We start from the raw sequence: 26,199 nt of genomic DNA, 5'->3' as shown, positions 1-26,199 counted from the left end.
TTTTACGTACCATACCAGGTACTTATTTGAGGCTGAGTCGACCTAGAGGAGGCCCAGGACCGGTTCAGATAATCGTCACTGATGTTGGCCATGAGCGCGAATCGAACTCGCATCGCCAGGTTTGTAGCGCAGCACGCTAACCGCTACACTACCGCTCCCCACACACATACACATGCGCACACACGCAGGACAAGTTTCCGGAGAAGCAGGTGAGGCCGTACCCACCTTGGATGGCGGCGGTGGTGGTGCTACTGGCCAGCGTGCCCTGCCTAAGCCTCCCACTGGTGGCCCTCTACCGGCTCGCTCAGGGCGGGTGGCCTCCACAGACTCCTCCTCTTCCTCCTCCTGGGGGCCTCAACATGGGGGACCCTGCCGACTTTGGTGGCCCCAGCACGCGGCTCTGAGTGAGCGGCCGTAACGTGCGATGCCACGTCAGTTTGACAAGGCGGGTGACCCGAGGTTATTTTGCTGAGTCAACGTCACGACGCATTCGGTTTGGTTTTGGGGGTCCATTCCTCCTTCTCCCTGTGCCCAATCCCGTTGCTGGTCCATCTCCCTCGTTTTACCCCTCCACTGGAATCAACTTCTCCCTGTACAACAAGCACCATTGCCCATAGATTCAGCACTGCCCATAGACTCAGCACTGCACCATAGACTCAGCGCTGCACCATAGACTCAGCGCTGCATCATAGAGCTCAGCGCTGCACCATAGAGCTCAGCAGTGCACCATAGACTCAGCGCTGCACCATAGATAATAAAGGTTTTTGGGTTAGATCGCGTACGTATAAATGTCGTAACCCTCCACCACCCAACACAGCCAATTAGTAATAGATTTCATACTCTTTGGTTCTTTCGGTAAAGTCACGTAGATAGCCAATTTATAGACCACGACGTTTCTATCGCAACACAAGCAATCGTCATTAGGTGAGACAAACATCAGGAGAACTGCTGAGGTAGTGGAAAGAGCTGCTGCAACAAGAGGTTATATCGGCTTGAGGTGGGCTCAACCCAAGGGTAAGTGGGCGGAGCTAGAAATGGAATGTGCATGTAAATGTAAGAGATTAGCATTCAGTGTGAGATGGCTCCAGCAACCGGGGGCTGTGCCAATAAGAAGATTAGCATGTCAATGTCAGAGAACCGGGCAACAAAAACTAAAAAAAACGGCAAGAGCAACTACGAGGAGAAACGAGCATGTCAACGAGAGAGACACACATGGAGAGAGAGAGAGAGACACACAAAGAGACACACACAGAGAGACACAGAGAGAGACACACACAGAGGTACAGCCCACAAACAGAGGTTGAGACATGCACATAGAGAGAGACACACAGAGACCCACAGAGACACACAGAGAGACAACCACACAGAGAGAGACACGCACATAGAGAGACACACACAGAGACAGAGACACACCCAGAGAGAGACACACAGAGAGACAACCACCGAGAGACATACATAGAGAGACACAAGCACATAGAGAGATACACATATGCAGAGACACACACAGAGACACAACACAGAGAGAGAGAGACACACAGGGAGACAACGCCCACACATAGAGAGACGCACATATAGAGAGACGCACAGAGAGAGAGACACACACGGAAACAAAACGCCAATTTGTTACTACTCCACAACATTTACAATTTGAGTACGGCATATTCTTTGGTTCTTTCGGTAAAGTCACGTAGATATAAAAATATTAATAATACAAACTAAGTTGCCTCTGTGGTAGTAATTGCATTGGAGAAACCAAACGACATGTCTCGGACCGCATTCGTGAACACAAAGCAGACCTTAAATACGGTAGGACCAACACCTCGGCCGTGGCAGATCATTGTTATAATTCAGTAGGCTCACATGACATTGACTTCTCCAAGACAGAGGTTCTTTGCAAGCCATCTGGCTACCATGAGAGATTCGTTCACGAGGCTATCCACATATACAAACACAGAGACAATTTCAACCGAGAAGATGGTTTCTGGCTTAGCAATCATTGGAAGGATTTGATAAACCATGTCGGGTCTTAATTGATTGTTCACGCTTACAGTGGCTTTCAGACAGCATACATTAATTTTTCGTCTCCTCCCTCCTCTTTTCCGAACATAGATGGACTCGTCCATCTAAACAAACTGTCAAATCGCTATCCGTGGTGCTAACGTTTGAAAATAAATAAATAAACCGCCACTTCTTTCAAATGTTCTTGCCGTTGGTTTTCACACCTGATGATGACTGCTTGTGTTGCAGTCGAAACGTCGTGATAATTTTATTGTTTGATATATTTTATTGTTTCCCTTCAACGTGACTTTACCGAAAGAACCAAGAATATGAATCACTGCAGTCACGAAAGCTTTAAATCAAAATTTAATACAAATAAAGTGAATAAAATAATTAAAAAGAAAAAATACTAATGTAGACTGTAGCCTGGTTCTAAATCGGAGTGAGCGTACTGATAGTCTATAATGTAGACTGTAGCCTGGTTCTTAACTTCGGTGAGTGTACTGGCAGTCTATAATGTAGACTGTAGCCTGGTTCTTAAGCTGGTGAGTGTATTGACAGTCTATGATGTAGACTGTGGCAATGGTTTTTAAACTGAGCGAGCGCACTGGTAGTCTATAATGTAAACTTTAGCCTGGTTCAAACCTGAAAAATTTCAAAACAAAAACCACGACGTTTCAATCGCAACACAAGTGGTCGTCATCAGGAAAAAGGGGGGTTAGCCTCTAAAGGCAAACTGTTTATAACGGTTTAGAGATGGGCGTAGCCCAAGTTTGTCAGCAGCATGGGCGGGCAGCTAATGTTAATGTAGGAAACAACTAAGCAATTAGTGGGTCTCCACCAAAAAGGCCTCCAGGCAATAATTGCACCTTGCTCCACACACCCACACTGCTGACGGTGGAGGTTGACAAGAAAACACAAATCAAGTCATGACCCAAAGTGGTTGATGACTTCTTTCCAATGATTGCTGAATTTATAACCATCATCTCGGTTGAAATTGTGTCTGTGTCTGTATATATGGATGGCTTCATGAGCGAATCTTTGTTGATAGCCAGTAGACTTGCAAAGTACCATCGTCTTAGAGAAATCAATTTCGTGTGAGCCAGTCGCATTAAAATAATGATCGGCCATGGCAGAAGTATTGGTCCTACCGTGTTTCAAATCTGCCTTATGCTCACGAACACGGTCTGAGACATGTTGCTTAGTTTCCCCAATGTAACTGCTGCTGCAGATACAGCTTAGTTTGTAGACGCTGGGATATTGCATGTCAGGAATCTTGTCCTTCACAGAGGGGATCAGATCTCGAATTTTATGTACTGTGTTAAATCGGACCTGGAGCTTGTGTTTGTTCATGATTTTGGAAATATTTTTGGATGATTGGATCCAATCAAATCGATGGTACTTTGCAAGCCTACTGGCTATCAACAAAGATTCGTTCATGAAGCCATCCATATATACAAATTTTTGACCGTGAACCCCAGTGGCACAACTCCGGTCATCCTCACAGCAGCAGCGGCTTTTACCTGGCCATCACCGAATTGTGCGATTTCAGATGCTATATATACTACACACTAATATACACTACACTACTGTACACAATACTATACACTAACCTAGACTAACCTATACACTGCTATACACATGACACTATACACTACATTTTAAACTACACTTTACACTTTTGGCTAGCCTTCGAACAAAGATGGTCACTGCATCGCACGCTTTCAGATGCGCTTCGGCGGTTGTCTGGAACACTCTTCTGATATTCGGAAACCTCTGGTGCGATGCACTTTTAAATCTAAATCGAAAACTAATTTCTTGAGAATTGCTTTTTGTGTTTAGTTCCCCTGCACCTCCGATTAGCGCTGTCGGCTCCGTACTTGATATTGACATTAATTTTGTTGTTGACCTCTTATTGTTGGTAATATGAACAATATTATATTTTTTTATTTAAAGCTTTCGTGACTGCAGGGATTCATATTCTTGGTTCTTTCGGTAAAGTCACGGAAGAATCAACAATATGAATATTATAATTGTTGTTGATTTGATGTCGTATATATTATATAGCACGGTTCCGCAACCTCCAATTAACACGGTTGGTTATGTACGGTGTGAAAGAAGTTCAACGTACACACATACACAATGGCCAACTCCTTTTTTCCCAATTACACCACGTGATCCAATGGCTATGGAGTGAAGGGGAATGCATCGAGTAGTATGGTATGGTTAATACCAACCACAGTAATAACCAGAGTGGTCTTCCTGATTCAAACCGCGAACCTCTGCAATGCTCCCATCCCATTCCAACCCCCCACCCCACACCCACCCACTCGACCTTTTAATAAAGATGTCATTATTTTGATTTCAAATGCGTGTGGTTATCAGTTGTCAATAGTATTGTGAAGGAGTTCCAGTCAGATGAGTATTCAACTCGATCTTCTTTGCGCCTTTCACAGCACAGCGCTGCCACCACACAAGGAATCATTTGGTCAGGAGCAACCTCGAACCCCTTTCTATAGACTCACACAGAGACTAACATAGAGACTCCCACAGAGACACAGAAACACAAAGACTCACATGGAGACACCGATACTCACATAGAGACTCATACAGAGACACAACATCCCATAGATACACACAGAGACCCATAGACTCGCAAAGAAACACTAGAGACTCAAGAGAGTCCCATCGACTCAACTCAGAGAGCCATAGACTTGCATTGAGACACATACACAGAGAGCCAGAGACTCGCATAGAGACCCAGAGACTCATACAGAGACCCATAGATTTAGAAAGACTCATAGACACAGAAACCCATAGACTCACATCGACTCAAACAGAGACCCAGACACAGAGACCCATATTCTCAAAACATAGAGACACATCGACTCAGAGAGACCCAGACACACACAAAGACCCATAGACTTAAAGAGACCCATATACACATAGAGATCCATAGACTCATGGAGAGACGCAGCATCACGTAGACTCACATAGAGACCCATAGACTCGCATAGAGACTCAGACTCAGAAAGACCCAAAAGGTAAACTCTATTCTTTTTTCACTCATATACTCTGCTGAGTCTGTCTAAGGCCGTATGTGTGATGACGGCTATGACCACAACTTGACTGCATTTACAATTTAGATGAACTAAAGAGCTTCATAGCTCATCGGATTCCTCCAGTCTAAATACAGATTCTGATATTGTTTGATATGGGATGGAGTGGTGTCGAGTAGGTAAACTGCCGATAGCTATGGTACTACTGAGTTTATCATGGTTAAGAATCTGTTTTTATACAGGACTCCAATGAACTATAAAGATCTTTTTCACAGATGTCCAGTCTGGGCACAGGGTCAGAACGTTACAACTAGACAATTTAGACAAGACCCTCTTGCAATCACACTTAACATTGACAGAAATAATGTCTACATCTGATTGGGACCATGTAAATAACATGACAGCCTCTTCAGCAGCCTCAATATCAGCTAAATGCAAAGACAACTTGATTTCCCAGTTCAACCTCTCCAAGAAGAAGCCAGATCCAGACACTATAAAGTTAGATGCTGACAAGATTGTTATCAATCAGAGCAACAGCCCAATTTCTGACATCCTAAAATCGGTTCTAGCTAAAGGGTTGAATTTTGTAATCACCCCTAAACACATCCCAGCTGATATCATTGCCCAGGTCGACGTAGCCCTTAACCGGTTGGGGACACATTCCTGCAGACGTAGCAAGATTGGAAATCACTGCAATCCTCAAAAACGCTAAGACACCTATTAGCAATATCAGCAAGGATGAGCGCCTTGAACTCTCAACTAAAAAAGAGAAATGTCATAGTCATCCTCTCAGTCGACAAGGGCAATGGCACTGTCATCTTGGACAAAACCACATACAATAACATTCAGGACCTACTTAATGATGGCAGCTATACCAAAATCAATAGAGATCCTACCAACCGCCTGGTTACGAAAACCAACAACATCATCACTGATTCAACATCTTTAATCGAACTAACCAAGCGGCTTGCCTTAAACCCCTCTGCTGCTAGACCACCCAGATTTTATGGCTTACCAAAAATTCATAAAGAAGGCACACCACTCCGCCCTATCGTCTCCCACCATTGGCTCACCCACCTACAAACTGGCCCGATTTCTGTCTGAGACCTTGCAACCATTCACTGGTAAGACCGCCTCAGCAGTACTTAGCTCACTTGATATCTTCCATTAAGGACATCGCACTATCTCCAGGTCATTTGCTTATCAGTTTCGATGTGGTATCTTTGTTTATCAAAGTTCCTGTGCCTGACACCATTGCAATCATTTAAGATTTGGTCCAACAAGGATTGAATGCTGATGTACCAGCCCTTATTAGACACTGCCTCACCAACACTTACTTAACCTGGAATGGAACATTCTACAAATAAGTTGAAGGTACCCCTATGGGTTTTCCCTTATCTCCAGTTGTAGCCAATGTTTTCATGGAGACATTTTAGACAGATGCTATCCAGGCATCCACCCTACGTCCTTCCTTGTGAAAGAGATACGTTGATGATACGCTCGTCATCTGGCCACATGGTCTACCAGCTCTGGACCAATTCTTCAACCACATCAATTCCATACACCCAGCTATCAAATTCACCATGGATGTGGAAAAGGATGGCAAGTTACCATTCTTGGATATTTTAATCGAAAAGAGACCTTATGGCACAATGGGACACTGCCTACAGAAAAGCCACCCAATATGGATGCTTACCTAAAACCTGACTCCCACTACCATCCATCCCAGAATAATTCCCTCATCAAAACTCTATACCACAGAGCTCGTTGTATTTACGACCATCACCACCTAGCCAGTGAAATGGAGCATGTACACCAAGCCTTCAAGAGGATGGATATTCGGACTACACAATCTGTAAAGCTATCAACCCAACCGTGGGGAGAGAACCATCTGAGGACCCAATCAAAACCATCACCTTGCCATACATAGCAGGGGTCACCAAAAAGATTTCCAAAATCATGAGCAAACACAAGATCCAGGTACGATTCAACACAGTACTTAAAATTCGTGATAACAAGATGGCGCCGATGATGGCAGCCTCGGCCGGTTGGTGCGCCCTGTTTTGTCCAGTTTTGTCTTGTTTTGTCTTGAGAGGGGCTTGCTGTTCAACACACTCGTGCTGGTGAGAGAGGCCTGCTGTTCATCACACCCGTGCTGGTGAGAGAGGCCTGCTGTTTTGGGGCCTGCTGTTCATCACACCCGTGCTGGTGAGAGAGGCCTGCTGTTCAGTACACCCGTGTTGAGGGGCCTGCTGTTCAGCACACCCTTGCTGGTGAGAGAGGCCTGCTGTTCAACACACCCGTGCTGGTGAGAGGGGCCTGCTTTTCAGCACACCCTTGCTGGTGAGAGAGGCCTGCTGTTCAACACACCCGTGCTGGTGAGAGGGGCCTGCTTTTCAGCACACCCGTGCTGGTGAGAGAGGCCTGCTGTTCAACACACCCGTGCTGGTGAGAGGGGCCTGCTTTTCAGCACACCCGTGCTGGTGAGAGGGGCCTGCTGTTCAGCACACCCGTGCTGGTGAGAGAGGCCTGCTGTTCAGCTCACACGTGTTGAGGGGCCTGCTGTTCAGCACACCCGTGCTGGTGAGAGGGGCCTGCTGTTCATCACATCCGTGTTGGTGAGAGGGGCCTGCTGTTCAGCACACCGGTGCTGGTGAGAGAGGCCTGCTGTTCAGCACACCCGTGTTGAGGGGCCTGCTGTTCAGCACACCCGTGCTGGTGAGAGGGGCCTGCTGTTGAGGGGCCTACTGTTCAGCACACCCGTGTTGGTGAGAGAGGCCTGCTGTTCAGCACACCCGTGTTGAGGGGCCTACTGTTCAGCACACCCGTGCTGGTGAGAGGGGCCTGCTGTTCAACAGACCCGTGCTGGTGAGAGGGGCCTACTGTTCAGCACACCCGTGCTGGTGAGAGGGGCCTGCTGTTCAACACACCCGTGCTGGTGAGAGGGGCCTGCTGTTCAACACACCCGTGCTGGTGAGAGGGGCCTGCTGTTCAACACACCCATGCTGGTGAGAGGGGCCTGCTGTTCATCACACCCGTGCTGGTGAGAGAGGCCTACTATTCATCACACCCGTGCTGGTGTGAGGGGCGTGCTGTTCATCACCCCCGTGTTGGTGAGAGGGGCCTGCTGTTCACTTCCATGCTGGTGAGAGAGGCCTACTGTTCATCACACCCGTGTTGGTGAGAGGGGCCTGCTGTTCACCACTCCCATGCTGGTGAGAGGGGCCTACTGTTCAACACACCAGTGCTGGTGAGGGAGTCTTGCTGTTCAGCACACCCGTGCTGGTGCGAAGATGGCGCTGATGATGGTAGCCTCAGCCGGTCGGTGCGCCCTGTTTTGTCTTGTTTTGTCTGTCAATTCAGTGTTTTGCCAAGATTTTCGGAGTTCTCTAACAAGAGACGAACTTTTAAATATCAGGGAAACAACTCCTGTGGATTTAATTCCTACTTTTCTGCTTCCAGCGGCAGAATTAGTAGGCATTCTAGTCAATGCCGCGCTAGGCTTTGCTCAAGCAACGAAACGCCGCCCAAGGGGTAAACGGTCGGGGGCTCTAGTACGGCTACGCAGACGCGGGATCCGAACAGTGCTTCCGAGCTTTTTCCTCTCCAACGTACGTTCACTGTACAACAAAATGGATGAACTTCAGCTACTGATGGTAAAAAACAAAGACTTTCTTTCAGCTTCTGCATTGTGCTTCACGGAAACATGGCTGTGTGATTTGATTCCGGACACTTCGCTACAACTAGCAGGATTCCATCTTGTAAGATCGGATCGTGACATAGCACTCTCCGGCAAGACGAAAGGCGGTGGTATTTGTTTTTACATTAACAGTGGCTGGTGTGTAGATGTCACAGTGATTCTGCAACATTGTTCTCCACTCCTTGAATCAATTTTTATAACCTGTAAACCGTTTTACTCGCCTCGCGAGTTCGCGTCGCTCATTTTGGTCGGAGTTTATTTGCCGCCTTGTCCTCAGGTTAAAGAGGCCCAACGCATGCTCGCCGATCAGATTCTGAGTGTGGAGCGAGCAAATCCAGATTCGTTGGTTATCGTACTTGGCGACTTTAACAAAGGTAATCTCAGCCACGAACTCCCCAAATACATACAATTCATTAAATGCCCAACCAGAGAAGGGAACACTCTGGATCACTGTTACACTACAGTCAGTAGAGCCTACCACGCCGTCCCCCGAGCAGCACTAGGACACTCTGACCATGCCATGGTCCACCTGATTCCTGCATACAGGCAGAAACTAAAACTCTGTAAACCTGCTGTGAGGACATCTAAACAGTGGACCAGTGAGGCTGTGGAAGATTTGCGGGCGTGCTTAGACTGTACTGACTGGGATATGTTCACGACTGCTACCAATAGTCTAGATGAACTCACAGAGGCTGTGACGTCCTACATCAGCTTCTGTGAGGACTGCTGTATCCCAACACGTACCAGGGTGAACTTTAACAACAATAAGCCCTGGTTCTCAGCAAAGCTCAGAAGGTTGAGGTTGGAGAAGGAGGAAGCGTTTAGGAGTGGAGATAGAGACAGATTCAAGGAGTCGAAGAACAGGTTTAGCAAAGCGGTGAGAGAGGCTAAACGACTGTACTCAGAGAGACTAAAACACCAGTTCTCTACAAACGACGCTGCTTCTGTCTGGAGAGGGCTCAGGCAGATCACCAACTACAAACCCAGAGCCCCCCACACCACTAACGACTCCCGCCTAGCCAACGACCTGAACGAGTTCTACTGTAGATTTGAAAGACAATTGGACTGTCCTGAACCACCCCTTCCAACCCAAGAGGCCCCATCCCCCACCAATACTACAGAGACGACTATCTCCTTTCAGGAGGGAGAAGTTAATAGACTTTTCAAGAGGCAGAATCCACACAAAGCAGCCGGGCCGGACTCTGTCTCTCCAGCCACCCTCAGGCACTGCGCTGACCAGCTGTCTCCGGTGTTCACCAACATCTTTAACACCTCCCTGGAGACATGCCATGTACCAGCCTGTCTCAAGTCCTCCACCATCATCCCTGTGCCCAAAAAGCTAAGGCCAACAGGACTAAATGATTACAGACCGGTCGCCCTTACATCTGTGGTAATGAAGTCTTTTGAGCGCCTGGTCCTGGCACACCTCAAAGCCATCACAGACCCTCTCCTGGACCCCCTTCAGTTTGCCTACAGAGCCAACAGGTCTGTGGACGATGCAGTTAACATGGCCCTCCACTTCACCCTACAGCATCTGGACGCCCCAGCATCCTACGCCAGGATCCTGTTTGTGGACTTCAGCTCTGCCTTCAACACCATCATCCCTGCCCTGCTTCAGGACAAGCTCTTCCAGCTGAACGTGCCATACACCACCTGTAAATGGATCACAGACTTCCTGTCTGACAGGAAGCAGTGCGTTAAGCTGGGAACACAAGTCTCTGGCTCCAGGTCCATCAGCACCGGAACTCCTCAGGGCTGCGTCCTTTCCCCTCTGCTCTTCTCCCTGTATACCAACAGCTGCACCTCCAATCATCTGTCCGTCAAACTATTGAAGTTTGCGGATGACACCACCCTCATTGGGCTGATCTCTGGTGGGGATGAGTCTGACTATAGGTGGGAAGCTGACAATCTGGTGACCTGGTGTAGCCAGAACAACTTAGAGCTAAATGCTCTAAAGACAGTTGAGATGGTTGTGGACTTCAGGAAGAATACAGCACCACTCACCCCCATCACCCTGTTAGACTCCCCAGTAAAAATTGTAGAGTCCTTCCGCTTCCTGGGCACTATTCTCTCCCGGGACCTCAAGTGGGAATTGAACATCAGCTCCCTCACCAAGAAAGCTCAACAGAGGATGTACTTTCTACGGCAGCTGAAGAAATTCAACCTGCCAAAGACAATGATGGTGCAATTCTATACAGCGATCATTGAATCCATCCTCACCTCCTCCATAACCGTCTGGTACGCTGCTGCCACTGCCAAGGACAAGAGCAGACTGCAGCGTATCATCCACACTGCTGAGAAGGTAATTGCCTGCAATCTACCGACCCTCGAGGACCTGCACACGACAAGGTCTATGAGGCGAGCGAGGAAGATTATGGCCGATTTCTCCCACCCTGGACACTCTCTGTTTCAGCTACTCCCCTCCGGCAGAAGGCTTCGGTCCATCAGGACCAAAACCTCACGCCATAAAAACAGTTTCTTCCCATCTGCTGCTGGCCTGTTAAACAAGGCCAAGGGCTAACACTGTTTTTAACATTTGATCTACATAACGACACGTTGCTGATATTAACTATGTTTCCCTATTTGTATTTTTAAATTATATCTTAAAGCTATTTTATATTCGATATTTATTTAATTTTATATACTTCAGCCCCTTAGTGTTAGACTTTTAACCCTTATTATAGTAAGACTTGTTTAAAACTTATTTAAGATTTTAGATTCCTATATGTTGAATGTATGCACCATCCTGCCAAAGTAAATTCCGTGTCGGTGTGAACTTACATGGCGAATAAAACCCTTTCTGATTCTGATTCTGTGAAGAATGCGATCCCCGACATGTAATACCCTGGTGTCTACAAACTAAGTTGTGTCTGCGGCAGCAGTTGCATTGGGGAAACTAAGCGACATTTCTCGGACTGGGTTCGTGAACATAAGGCAGCTCTGAAACACGGTAGGACCAATACCTCAGCCGTGGCTGATCATTATTTTAATGCTGTGGGCACACACGAAATAGATTTTGCCAAGACGAAGGTACTCTGCAAACCCACTGGCTATCAACAAAGATTCATTCATGAAGCCATCCAGATATATAAACACAGACACAATTTCAACTGAGAAGATGGGTACAAACTGAGCAATCATTGGAAGGACGTTATTAACAAGTTTAGGTCATAACTGGCTGTGATGTTTTAATCCTGCCTAGCAGTTATTTTAGACTCTCTGAGTTACATTTACTAACACAGCCACCGTGTTAGTAAATGGCGGCTTGCCATTCTTTTCCACCTCCATGTGGCCACTGTGCTGTCTTACACTCTCGCAGAGCTTCAAATTTCTTACATTGACGTGCTTATCTCCCACAATACAATGGCAACCCCCCACAGCTCCGTAGTTCCTCCCCCACATTGGCATTAGCTGCCCTGCCCATCTTTAAACCATTTGTAAACAGCTCTTTGATTGGTGTAGACCTACTGCAGGTGACAGAGACCTCCCCTACATTAAAATTAGCTACCCCACCCATCTCTAAACCTTTCTAAACAGAATGCCTCGGCAGATTTCCCCATCTTTTTTCACCTGAAGACTATTGCTTGTGTTGCGATCGAAATGTCGTGATATTATTATTTGATTATTTTTTTCTATTTACGTGGCTTTACCGAAAGACCCAAATAATATAATACACAAACACGATATGAGTGTAAAGTATAGGAAAGGGAAACAAATCACTTTTTTAAAAAACGACAGCTATTATTTTACCAGGTAAGGCCCACTGAGCTATTTAACTCTTTTTCAGAGGCAACCTGGTCACAAATGATAGCTCAATTAAGTCGCTTATCAAGTGGAAAATTACAGCAGCAGCCAAATACTCTAAACGCGTGTTTCTCAATGTGGAGGGAAAACCCTGAGGACGTGGAGAAAAGTCTACACGACCAGAGGGAGAGAGAACATGAAAACTCCAAGTATACAGGTGTCCCAGGTCGGGATTGAACCCACGACCTCCTGGATATCAGGCAAGGTAGTTAACATCTCGCCACCATGGTGTTTGTGAGTTAACACACAGTCTGATTATTTCGATTATTTTGCTGTTATAAATGTTCACATGGTAAGCCACTTCGTCGAGCTATTATGTGATAACCAGGTCACTTCTGAAAAAGAGCTACTGTACCTGGTAAAATAACAATAGCAAAATATAGATGTACAGTGAGGGAAAAAAGTATTTGATCCCCTGCTGATTTTGTACGTTTGCCCACTGACAAAGAAATGATCAGTCTATAATTGTAATGGTAGGTTTATTTGAAGAGTGAGAGACAGAATAACAACAAAAAAATCCAGAAAAACGCATGTCAAAAATGTTATAAATTGAAACACACAGATCGACTTACACACAGACATCGACGCACACACATAGAAACACATCGACTTACACGCACACACACATGGACTCACACAGACATCGACTTTAGACACACACACATGGAGTTACTACACACACGCATCAACTCACACACACACATAGACTTAAACACACATATGGACTCACACACACATACATAGACTCACAGACACATTGACCTACACACACACATATAGACTTACGAAGACAGACATATCGACTAAGACACACACATAGGGACTTCCACACACACATGGATTCACGCACACACATCGACTTAAAGACATATCGACTCACACACACAGACATATGAACTTACACACACACATATCGACGCACACACACACATGGACTGTCACACACATACACACATTGCCATACACACATCGACTGACACACATAGACTCCCACACAAAGATACATGGACTCACACACGCACATAGAGCCACACAACAACAACCGCCATTCGTCACTAAGTGGCGGTGACATCACCACGACGCTTGTGCCAGGCTATGTGCATCCTGAGGCCACGTGAAGTGTCGAACGCCTGCTGGCAGGCGGTCACGGGGCAGACCCAGGTGCCACGGGTCGACTGACTGAGATGACTGGCTGATGCACCACCTGTGCCCCCTACTGTGCCAACCTGCTGTGCTTTAGCCACCCGGCGCTCCGCTCGTTGTTCTGAGCGTCGCTCCTCCGCCCTCCGTTGTTGTTGGAGGGCGACTACCTCCAACTGCCCAGTAGCGTCCTTCACGAGCCTCCTCCACAGAGGCCGATCTTGACACCGCTGGTACCAGTCATCGGCAAGTCCACTCAGCTCCACGTCCTCCTGTACCACATCACTCCATCTCTTCTCTAGCCCGTGCCGCGCCCACTTAGCCCCCTCAATCCGGCCGAACAAAAGCTGTTTCGGCATGCGGTGGCTGGGCATGCGGGCTACATGACCCAGCCTTCGCAGCCTTCCCCGCCGGAGGAGCTCACCGATGGGACCTTGCCCAGATCTTTCAAAGATTTGTGAGCTCTTCACACAATCCAGTCTGGTTAAACCCAGGATGGATCGTAGGCAGGCCAGCCTAAATGTTTCTAACCGGCGAAGATGTTCCATTAGAGGGGTCCACGTTTCGCAAGCGTAGAGAAGGGAGGGAATGACCGTGGCCGAGAAGACCTGAAGCTTAGTGCGGAGCGACAGACCAGGTAGATTCCACATAGCGTTACACAACCGATGAAAAGATATTGCCGCTCGACTGATTCGGAGTGACCTCTGCTGTTAAACTGGAGACAGTCATAAGCACACTGCCCAGGTATGGGAAACTGTCCGCTCTCTCCACAACTGCCCCATCACCGATTGGGAGTTGTGGGGGTGGAGTGTCCGATGGTACAAAATACCCAGGCAGGTGCTTAGTTTTGGTAAGGCTGATGGTAAGGCCCCACCTCTTAGTGGCACGCTCCAGTCTCAGCAGCAGCGTCTCCAACTCCTCCTCTGAATGAGCAGCTATTACCAAATCATCAGCAAACATAACGTGGTTGAGCAATAGGGAGCCATCCCTTGACCGCACCCGGGCATCGATCAGCCTCCCGTTATATCTGTACCATATGGAGATTCCCCCGGTACAGCTATTGAAGGCTTCACGAACAACGTGGTCAAAATAGATGTTAAATAATGTGGGAGCCAGAGGACATCCCTGTCGCACCCCAAGGTGTACAGGGAATAGCTCTGACTCCCGGCCACGTAGTTTTACCCGGGCCCGCTCACCATCATGAAGGTCCTTAATGATCGTGAGCAGAGGGTCAGGTACTCCAAAAGCACGAAGAACAACCCAGAGCCCAGGCCTACTGATGGTATCATAGGCCTTGACCAGGTCAATAAAGCAGAGATGTAGGTCTTGTGGAATTCCCTACACCTCTGCTGTAGCAGACGGACAGAAAATATGGCATCTGTGCAGGACCGCCCTTTCCTGAAACGGCATTGGGGCTCCGCAAGCCTCTCCTCAGCGTGCCTGGCAGGGCGATGCTGAATAATCCTTGCCAGGACCTTTCCCAGCAAACTGAGGAGTGAGATGCCCCTGTAGTTGTTACAGTCTGTGCGGTCCCCCTTCTTAAAGAGGGGGACCACCAGGGCATCCTTCCAATCCTGCAGAACCCGTCCAGTGGTCCAGACTGTTGTTATGATGTCATGTAGGGCAGTCTGTGCACAAACGCCACCCTCCCTCAGCATTTCGCTTGGGAGATCATCTCTGCCCACTGCCTTTCCTGGTCTCAGACTCCAGATTTCCTTCAGTACTTCCTCAACAGATGGCACCTCAGCCAGCCACTCACAGGGGGTGACTTCTTCCAATATTTAAGGAACCGCAGCCTCAGCAGGGTCATCCTCACTTTGTGCCATGATGTTTTCCTGGCGGAGGGATTTTCCCTCCCCCAGGACCTCACAGAAATGCTCAACAAATCTGCAAACCTGTTCCTGGGGGTCAGAGATGGGATCACCATTTTTCCCCTAATGATGGTAATAGGTGTGGTGCTGCAGGTTACTTTTTTGATGGAGTTAAATAGAGATTTGTGATCACGGGCCACTGAGGCAGACTCCATCTCCTCAGCAACCCGCGACCACCACCCATCCTTGCAGCGCCTCACGGCTCTCCGAACCTCCGAGCGAAGGCTGTGGTAAGCCTCCTCATTCTCTGACGTGAAATTCTGTAGCCGATGACAGTGGGCCTGTCGCTTTTCTCAACCATCCTGAACACCTCCTCTGTCAGCCAGGGTCTCTGGGGAGGTCTGGACCGCGTACCCAAAGCAGCCATTGCAGCTGCATGAGTCACAGTCCTAAACCTCGCCCATTTACCCTCGACATCAGGAGGAGTCGGAGACGATGCCAATCCCAGCCGCAAGCGATGATGAAATTCTCGCTTGTAACTTTCATCAGATAACTGAGACCAGGCCACTTTAGGTTGGAATGGGGTCCTGGGTGTACACCCACCACCGGAGTGGAAGAATGGCAGGCGCATCTTACAGATGACTAGTCGATGGTCAGAGGGCAGATCAGCTCCACGGTAGGTCCTGGTGTCAAGGACATGGGCTCGCATCCGCTGGTCCGTCACTATGTAGTCCAGCAGATGTTCTTGCTTGGACCCGGCATGCAACCATGATGTTGTGTGGATGCACCGATGCCGGAACAGCGTGTTGGTAATTACAAGCCCATGGGCTGCACAAAAATCTAGCAGCCTCCAACCGTTGTTATTGAGCTGATCTGGCCCATGCCCTCCAATCACTCCAGACCAGGTGCCAGTATCATGACCAACTCGGGCATTGAAGTCACCCAACATGATGACTCTATCCCGAGGGGCCACTTTAGCCAGCACCTGTGACAAGAGGTCATAGAGGCATCCGACTCATCGGCTTTGCCTGCATCCCTCCACGGATGTTCATCTTCGGTGGGGGCATAAGTAACCATGACCACCATTCCTCGCCTCCGGTTGATGGGAAGGCGAGCCCAAAGTAGCCTGGGGCTTACAGCTTCCCACACCTCACCGCCACGCTCCCATGCCCCCTTCATTCTTTCTTCAAAAGAAGAGCCACACCCTGTTGTTTTGCAGTCTGCTGCCCCGAGTAGAGGACTGTCCACCCCTCATGGTGGCAGGAGCCAGAGCCGGTCCACCGGACCTCCTGAATGCCACATAGATCCAGGCGGTACCGGTCCAGCTCCCGACAGAGGAGTGGCAGCCTCTCCTCCGCTGTGAGCGTTCGAACATTCTACGTGGCCACCCGTAGTGGCTTTTCATTGTTTCTGGAGGAGCCCCGAGGATAGATATTCAATCTCCTGGCTCCGCCAATTGGGGTTTGGCCAGGAGACGTCATAGACGCCTGCCCCCCCGGGGCCTCCGGCGCAAGCTTATTATAGTTACATATTTCAGTTTAACTCGTGGTTTAGTGGTAATTAATTGAAGGTGGAGGGGTTACCAGCCCCTCGCACCCGTCCAGAGCCCCCGTTTAGCCCCTGTGGTGGACACATGCCATGAGGGGAGGAGCCAATCAAAATTGGACCTCCCCCCACAGTACTGTCCACGACAGAGTTGCCCGTCCGGCACAGCGAGGACTGACACACACACATGGACGTACACACACACACGTACGTACAGAAACACGACGCTTGTGCCAAGCTATGTGCACCTTGAGGCCACATGAAGTGTCGAACGCCCGCTGGCAGGAGGTCACGGGGCAGACCCAGGTGCCACGGGTCGAATGAGATGACTAAGATGAGTGGCTGATGCACCACCTGTGCCCCCTACTGTGCCAACTTGCTGTGCTTTAGCCACCCGGCGCTCCGCTCGTTTTTGTGAGCGTCGCTCCTCCGCCCTCTGGTTGATGGAGGGCGACTGCCTCCAACTGCCCAGTAGCGTCCTTCACGAGCCTCCTCCACAGAGGCCGATCTTGACATCGCTGGTACCAGTCATCGGCAAGTCCACTCAGCTCCACATCCTCCTATACCACATCACTTCATCTCTTCTCTAACCCGTGCCGCGCCCGTTTAGCACCCTCGATCCAGCCAAACAAAAGCTGTTTGGGCATGCGGTGATTGGGCATGCGGGCTACACGTGAAAAATATCTACAGACACACACACATGGACTCACACGCACACATGGACCAAAACACAGAAATAAATCTACTTACACTGACTGACATGGAGTGACGCACACACAGCGAATAACACACACGCACACCGACTGACACAAACACACAGACATATCGACTCACACACACAAACACATCGACTCTGACACACAAAGGTAAAGATCCCCCATATAGCCTGAACAGACTGTAGGGGCAAGTGCTGTTAGCGAGCACCTATGAAGGCCGGAACGGTACACAAGGGGGTGGGTGGCCAGCACCACGCCCGACCGCCTTTGTCTCCCCGGTAGCGATGTTTACACACCGCACCAGGTACTCATTTTAGGCTGAGTCGACCTAGGGGAGGCCCGGGACCGGTTCAGATAATCGTCACTGGTGTTGGCCGTGAGCAGGAATCGAACTCGGGTCGCCGGGTTCATAGCGCAGCGTGCTAACCGCTACACCACCGCTCCCCACCAGACTCACACAGACAGTGACTTACACACACACATCGCCGCAGACATGCACATCGACCAACACGCACACATGGACTTAGACGCAGGCATTATTATTGTGAAAAGAAGTAACTTAATTTAAAAAGAGTAGTTGTCTACACACGCACACACATTGACTAACACACGCACACACATTGACTAACACACACATCGACGGTATGCACTATCACTACAGCAGTGCATACCGACTGTGGTGGTACCTGCTTTTACTACAGCAGTGCAAACCGACTGTGGTGGTTTGTGGTATCACTACAGCAGTGAGTAGTGACTGTGGTGTAACCTGCTATCACAAAGGCAGTGCATACTGACAGTGGTGGTAGCAGGTATCACAAGAGCAGTCATACTGGCTTTGGTGGTACGTGCTTTCACTACAGCAGTGCATACTGTGGTGGTACCTGCTATCAGTACAGCAGTGCATACTGACTGTCGTGGTAGCTGCTATGATAACAACAGTGCATACAGTGGTGGTGCATGGTTTAACAACAGCAGTGCATACTGAATGTGCTGGTACCTGGTATGATTACAGCAGTGCATATTGTGGTGGTACCTGCTATGATGACAGCAGTGCATACTGACTGTAGTGGTAGCTGGTATGATTACAGCAATGCATACAGTGGTGGTACCTGCTTTAGCTACTGCAGTGCATACGGACTTTGGTACCTGCCTTCACTACAGCAGTGCATAGTGACTGTGGTGGGCCCTGCTATGATTACAGCAGTGCATAGTGTGGTGGTACCTGCTTTCCCTACATCAGTGCATGCTGACTGTGGGGGTAGCTGCTATGATTACAGCAGGGCGAGCGACAGTGGTGGTACCTGCTATGATGACAGCAGTGCATAGTGACTGTGGTGGTACCTGCTAGCACTACAGTAGTACATGCTGACTGTTTAGCAGTATATATGGAATCTATAGCACAAAGTAGTAAGCAGACAGAGTGCCGTGGTGAGGCCTAGTCCCGTGCAGAGTCCCCGGGCTCGCCTATATTTCCCAGCCCGTCGAGGTGTGACCTTGGCAGGCTGGGGGCTGGGCCGGGCCCCCTGGCCACGCGACAATAATGGGATGTAAGCGCTATAATAATGATATGTAAGGGGCTCTATCGTAGTTTCCGGACGCATTGGGGTATCATTGGGGTGGGGTAGGGAAAAGAGGACATCGCACAGTGAAGAATGTATGTGTTTGGTGTGTTTTTACTGCATGTGTAAGGCGAATCAAAATTTGTGGCGATCGTGTGTGCATTGCTAGAGGCAACCCATGTGAGCAGTGCAAAGTGTAATGAGATAAATGGTTATAAGACTATTTTGTGGGACTTACGTCTTATATAAATGCATATAATACAAAAGTGTGCGACTTACCTTGGGCGATGGCGCGGGTGGATTGCTGGGGGTAACCTAGTGGGCGCTGTGCGCAAGTGCAACTGGGTGCGTTATGACCCAGCGCGCGACGAAGGGAAATAAATAGATAAACTAACTAAATAATTTAATAAAATCTCCTAAAAAACGCTAATTTAATTTAAAGGTGACGGACGTGACAAAGAAATAGCCTATTCCCACCGCGGGGCTTAGGGCATTCTGGCTGGCAATTTTTTTGGGACGTGAAGCCCACTGTTCGAGAGCCAAATTCCTCGCAAGCGCGCGGAGACTTTTATATATAAGACTAGCGGTAAGTACCCAGTGTTGCCCGGGCGAAAAGCACAGATACACACATCGACTTACACACAGACATCGACCCACACACATAGAAACACATCGACTTAGACGCACACACAGACATATGGACTCACACAGACAGACATCGACTTTAGACACACACACATGGAGTAACACACACATATCGACTCACACACACACACATTGACCTACACACACACATATGGACTTACAAAGACACACATATCGACTAAGAGACACATGGACTCACACACATCGACTGACACACACACATAGATAGACTCGCACACACATGGACCCACACACACACATGGACGTACACACATATCGACGCACACACACACATGGACTGTCACACATACACACATTGCCGTACACACATCGACTGACACACATTGACTCACGCACAAGACACATCGACTCACTCACACACGCACATAGAACCACACAACAACCGCCATTGGCAACTAAGTGGCGGTGACGTCACCACGATGCTTGTACCAGGCTATGTGCACCTTGAGGCCACGTGAAGTGTAGAACGGCCGCTGGAAGGTCACGGGGCAGACCCAGGTGTCACAGGTCGACTGACTGAGATGACTGGCTGATGCACCACCTGTGCCCCCTACTCGTTGTTGTGAGCGTCACTCCTCCGCCCTCCGTTGTTGTTGGAGGGCAACTGCTTCCAACTGTTCAGTAGCATCCTTCACGATCCTCATCCACAGAGACCGATGTTGAGACTGCTGGTACCAGTCATCAGCAAGTCCACTCAGCTCCACGTCCTCCTTTACCACATCACTCAATCTCTTCTCCAGCCCGTGCCGCGCCCGTTTAGCCCCCTTGATCTGGCTGAACAAAAGCTGTTTAGGCATGCGGTGACTGGGCATGCGGGCTACATGACCAGCACAGGCTTGCCTGCCGGAGGACCTCATCGATGTGACTTTGTGCAGATATTTCAAGGATTTGTGAGCTCCTCACACAATCCAGCGTGGTTAAACCAAGGATTGATCGTAGGCAGGCAAGCCTAAATGTTTCTAACCGGCGAAGATGTTCCATTAGGGGGGTCCACGTTTTGCAAGCGTAGAGAAGGGAGGGAATGACCGTGGCCGTGAAGACCTGAAGCTTCGTGCAGAGTGACAAGCCAGGTAGCTTCCACACAGCGTTACGCAACCGATGAAAAGCCAATGCCGCTCGCCTGATTCGGGGTGAGACCTCTGCTGTTAAACCAGAGCCGGTGATGAGCACACTGCCCAGGTATGGCAAACTCTCCAATCTCTCCACAAGCGGCCAATGACCAATTGGGAGTTGTGGGGGTGGACTGTCCGATTTTACAAAATACCCAGGCAGGTGCTTAGTTTTGGTGGGACTGATGGCAAGGCCCCACCTCTTAGTGGCAAGCTCCAAGTTCAGCAGTAGCGCCTCCAACTCGTCCTCTGAATGAGCAGCAATTACCAGATCATGGCCATACATAACATGTTTGAGCGATAGGGATCCATCCCTTGACCGCACCCGGGCATCGATCAGCCTTCCATTGTATCTGTAGCAGATTGAAGGCTTCACGAAGTACGTGGTAAAAATAGATGTGAAATAATGTGGGAGCCAGAGGACATCCCTGTCGCACGCGAAGGTGTAGAGGGAATGGCTGCGACTCGCGGCCATGTAGTTTTACCCGGGTGGCAAAGAATATGAAATAATGCAGTCACGAAAGGTGTAAGTGAAGATAAGTTATGTAAGAATAGGAAGGTGATATGTAAAAATATAGGTGTATTTGAACGTGAGATGACACAAGAAAAAAGATATGTTAACGTGAGTTGACACAATAAAGATGAAATCAATGGCCAAGTTATAAGCCAAAAAAATAGGTGTCCGATTTGTATGGTGTGTATGGCATAGTGACAAATGGAAAATTGTAAAAAAATGTTTGTAGCTACGTGACGTAACAGAAAGAGGCAAATAATCTGAAATCCTGCAGTCACGAAAGCTGTAAGTGAAGAGAAGGAATGTAAGAATAGGAATGTGATCTTTTAAAAAAGTATGTGTATTAGAACGTGAGTTCACACAAGAATAAAGATGATATTTGAACGTGAGTGCACACAAGTATGAAGATGAAAGTAAAGGGCAAGTAATAAACCAAAAATAATCGATTTGTATGGTGTGTATGGCATTGTAAATGTTTGTAGCTACGTGACGTAACAGAACAAGTCAAAGAATATGAAACCCTGCAGGGACAAAAGCTGTAAGTGAAGAGAAGAAGAACCCTCTTGAGGAGCCTTTCAAAACCATCACTTTACCCTACATTGCTGGGATCACAAAAAAGATCTCCAAAATCTTGAATAAACACAAGATCCAGGTCCGTTTCAACACATTACATAAAATCCGTGATCTGGTTCCGTCTGTAAAAGATGTGATTCCGGACATACAATACCCTGGTGTCTACAAACTAAGTTGCCTCTGTGGTAGTAGTTACATTGGAGAAACCAAACGCCATGTCTCGGACCGCATTCGTGAACATAAAGCAGACCTTAAACACGGTAGGACCAACACCTCGGCCGTAGCAGATCATTGTTCTAATTCAGTAGGCTCACATGCCATTGACTTTTCCAAGACGGAGGTTCTTTGTAAACCATCTGGCTTCCATGAGAGATTCGTTCATGAGGCTATCCACATATACAAGCACAGAGACAATTTCAACCGAGAAGATGGATTCTATCTTAGCAATCATTGGAAAGATTTGATCAACCATTTCAGTTCTTAATTGATTTTTCACGCTTACAGTGGCTTTCAGACAGCATACATTATAAAAAATTTCGTCTCCCCCCTCCTCTTTTCAGAACATAGATGGACTAGTCCTTCTAAATAAACTGCCAAATCGCTGCGCGTGACGCCAACGTTTTTTATAAATAAATAAATGTGCCGTTTAAAAATAAATTTATGCAAACCAACACACCTGATGATGACCGTTTGAGTTATGGTCGAAACGTCGTGAGAATTTTTTATTGTTTTATATATATTTTGTTATTTTGTTGTTTCTCTTCAACGTGACTTTACCTAAAAAACTAAGAATAAGAAGTAATGTAATAACAGGAAGGTGATATTTGTAAAAATGGGTGTATTTGAACGTGAGTTCACACAAAATAATGATGATGTTAGTAATGGGCAAGTAATAAACAGAAAATATTTGTTAAGCGATTTGTATGGTGTGTATGGCATAGTGACAAAAGCAAAATGTATTGAAATGTTTGTAGCTACGAGACATAACCGAAACAGGCAAAAAAAATCAGAATTCCTGCAGTCACGAAAGTTGTAAATGAGGATAAGTAATGTAATAATAGTAAGGTGATATTTGCATAAAGGTGTATTTTAATGTGAGTTGACAGAATAAAGATGAAAGTAATGGGCAAATTTTTATTTTAAGCTTTCGTGACTGCAGTGATTCATATTCTTGGTTCTTTCGGTAAAGTCACGTTGAAGGGAAACAATAAAATAATAAAATATATAAAACAATAAAATTCTCACGACGTTTCGACTGCAACACAAGCAGTCATCATCAGGTGTGAAAACCAACGGCAAGAACATTTGAAAGAAGTGGCGGTTTGTATTTATTTATTTTTAAACGTTAGCACCACGGATAGCGATTTGACAGTTTATTTAGATGGACGAGTCCATCTATGTTCGGAAAAGAGGGGGGGGGGGGGAGACGAAAAATTAATGTATGCTGTCTGAAAGCCACCGTAAGCGTTAACAATCAATTAAAACCCGAAATGGTTTATCAAATCCTTCCAATGATTGCTAAGCCAGAATCCATCTTCTTGGTTGAAATTGTCTCTGTGTTTGTATATGTGGATAGCCTCATGATCGAATCTCTCATGGTAGCCAGATGGCTTGCAAATAACCTCCGTCTTGGAGAAGTCAATGTCATGTGAGCCTACAGAGGTGCTGGCGAGAGCTTGGATCCCCAGTGTAAAGGCAAGAGTGACCTCCTCTCAGTTAAGATGTGCAGGACAACGTAACTCGAATACCAGAACATCGGCTCCTTTTACGGTGAACTCAAAAAAGGACAACGCGTATTCCTGGTGGCCAAAAACTGCGCTACAAAGACGTCCTTAAAATAACAGCTCAAGACAGCCAAATATGAATGTGGACACGTGGGAGAAAATGTCAGAGCCAACGGTAAGCAGTGCAGAAGTGGCTGCAAGCTGGCTAAGTCAAAGAGGGTTGAAGATAAAAGGGAAATAGTTTTTTTCAGCATAAACACCAGCAGTGGCACAACACAGATCGAATTCAGTGGACGAGCAACAACTCTTGCCCACAATGCGGTGATGCTTCTGCTCAAGGACTGGGCTCTCATCTCACCTGCTCGTAATGCTGCTGCTCGCCGTTCTCTGCAGTCATCATCGCTCACAGTGGACAGCTGAAGGTCGTATTAGTCCAGAGACGGTCATAGTTATTGGTAGATTCAAATCAAGATTGGTAGATTGTTTGCTGTTGCCTCCACAGTTATTTAATATAGACTGATACTCTTTATTTAGACTGGAGGAATCCGATGAGCTATGAAGCTCTTTTTCACAGATGTCAAGTCATCACAGATGTCCAGTAAAGTCACGTAGAATGAGAATAAAATAATAAAATAAAACAATAAAATTCTCACAACGTTTCGGCCACAACACAAGTAGCCGTCCTCAGGTGAAGAAACAGGACTGTCCAGAAGACAGCGCTTGAGTGAATCCTGTCAAGCTTGACAGCGTCTTTTAAGCTGTGGGAGGAACAGAGAGCCTTGACAAAGGAGCATGTAACTGGGAGATTAGCATTACGGAGAGCGAACGAGCTGGGACTGGAGGAGGGGAGTTTACATATAAATTAGCATGTAACTGGGAGATCAGTATGATGTTGGTGCGAGGGATTAGCACCACGGCGAACAACGAGCTCGGACCGGGGGACGGGGGGGAGAGGAGTTTACATATAAATTAGCGTTGGTGTGAGGGAGAGAAGAGCACCAAGGAGAGAAAAATGGCGGTTTATCCCATCTCCTCAACAACCAACACCAAGGACAGCGACATTCAGGCGGACGGGTCAATCCATACTCGGAAAGGAGGAGGGGGGAGGGAGAAACAGTCACAATGCCAGCGAAAGAGCTGCAGTCTGACAGTCACTGTAAAATACAATTAATTAAGAACCGAAATGGTTTAAAGCATATTTCCAATGGTTACTAAGCCAGAATCCATCTTCTCGATTGAAATTCTCTCTGTGTTTGTATATGTGGATGGCCTCATGAACGAATCTCTCATGGTAGCTGGTTGGCTTGCAAAGCACCTCCGTCTTGGAGAAGTCAATGTCATGTGCACCCACTGAATTATAACAGTGATCTGCCACGGCAGAAGAGTTCGTCCTGCCGTGTTTCAAGTCTGCTTTATGTTCGCGGATGCGGTCCGAGATATGTCGTTTGGTTTCCCCAATGTAGTTGCTACCACAGGAGGCACTTTAGTTTGTAAACGTCCGGGTACTGTACGTCTGGAACAGCATCTTTTACAGATGGAACTAGATCACGGATTTTATGTACTGTGTTGAATCGGACCTGGATCTTGTGTTTATTCAGGATTTTGGAGATCTTTTTAGTAACCCCTGCAAAGTTGGGTAAGGTGATGGTTTTGAGTGGCTCCTCAAGAGGATCCTTCTTCATGACTGGAGTGATGGCTTTGCGGATTGTGTAGTTGGAGTAACCATTATCCTTGAGAGCCTGGTGTACGTGTTTGAGTTCACTGGCAATGTGTTCCTGGTCAGAAATGCATTGAGCTCTATGGTATAGAGTCTTGATGAGGGAGTTCTTCTGGGATGGATGGTGGTGGGAATCCGGTTTCAAGTAAGCATCTGTATGGGTAGCTTTTCTGTAGACAGAGTGGCTCATTGAGCCATCAGGTCTCCTTTTAATTGAGACATCCAAAAAGGGTAGCTTGCCATCTTTTTCGACCTCCATGGTAAATCTGATGGCTGGGTGTATGGAATTGATGTGGTCGCGGAATTGGTCTAGAGCAGGCTGGCTATGTGGCCAGATGACAAAAGTGTCATCCACGTATCTCTTCCATAAGGTCGGGCGTAGATTGGCAGTCTGGATGGCGTCAGTTTCAAATTTTTCCATGAATACGTTGGCTACAACCGGAGACAGGGGGGAGCCCATTGGGGTGCCCTCAGTTTGTTTGTAGAAAGTTCCGTTCCTGGCGAAGTATGTGTTGGTTAAACAATGTCTCACCAGGGGGGGAGCATGTAGACAATATGACTACC

At 47.6% G+C, this 26,199-nt stretch overlaps 1 protein-coding gene across 5 annotated transcripts in view; it reads left to right on the top strand.

Moving 5' to 3' along the window:
* The window catches only part of LOC116946514 (sodium-dependent neutral amino acid transporter B(0)AT1-like), an 85,932-nt gene extending 81,565 nt beyond the window's left edge, over positions 1–4,367 (top strand). For all 5 annotated transcript variants that reach the window (XM_076070158.1, XM_076070156.1, XM_076070159.1 and 2 more), the window contains one exon: positions 189–4,367. In XM_076070158.1, the coding sequence (XP_075926273.1) occupies positions 189–404 (216 nt within the window). In that variant the 3' untranslated portion in view covers positions 405–4,367. The remainder of the gene's footprint in view (positions 1–188) is intronic.
* Positions 4,368–26,199: the final 21,832 nt, after the last annotated feature.

The sequence above is a fragment of the Petromyzon marinus genome, chromosome 27 (assembly GCF_048934315.1).
Source record: "Petromyzon marinus isolate PM22_M1 ecotype Great Lakes invasive population chromosome 27, UKy_Petmar_22M1.pri1.0, whole genome shotgun sequence".
In the NCBI taxonomy this organism is placed as follows: Eukaryota; Metazoa; Chordata; class Hyperoartia; order Petromyzontiformes; family Petromyzontidae; genus Petromyzon; species Petromyzon marinus.
Note: the sequence above shows the minus strand (reverse complement) of the source record. Positions and strands in the feature narration are given on the sequence as shown.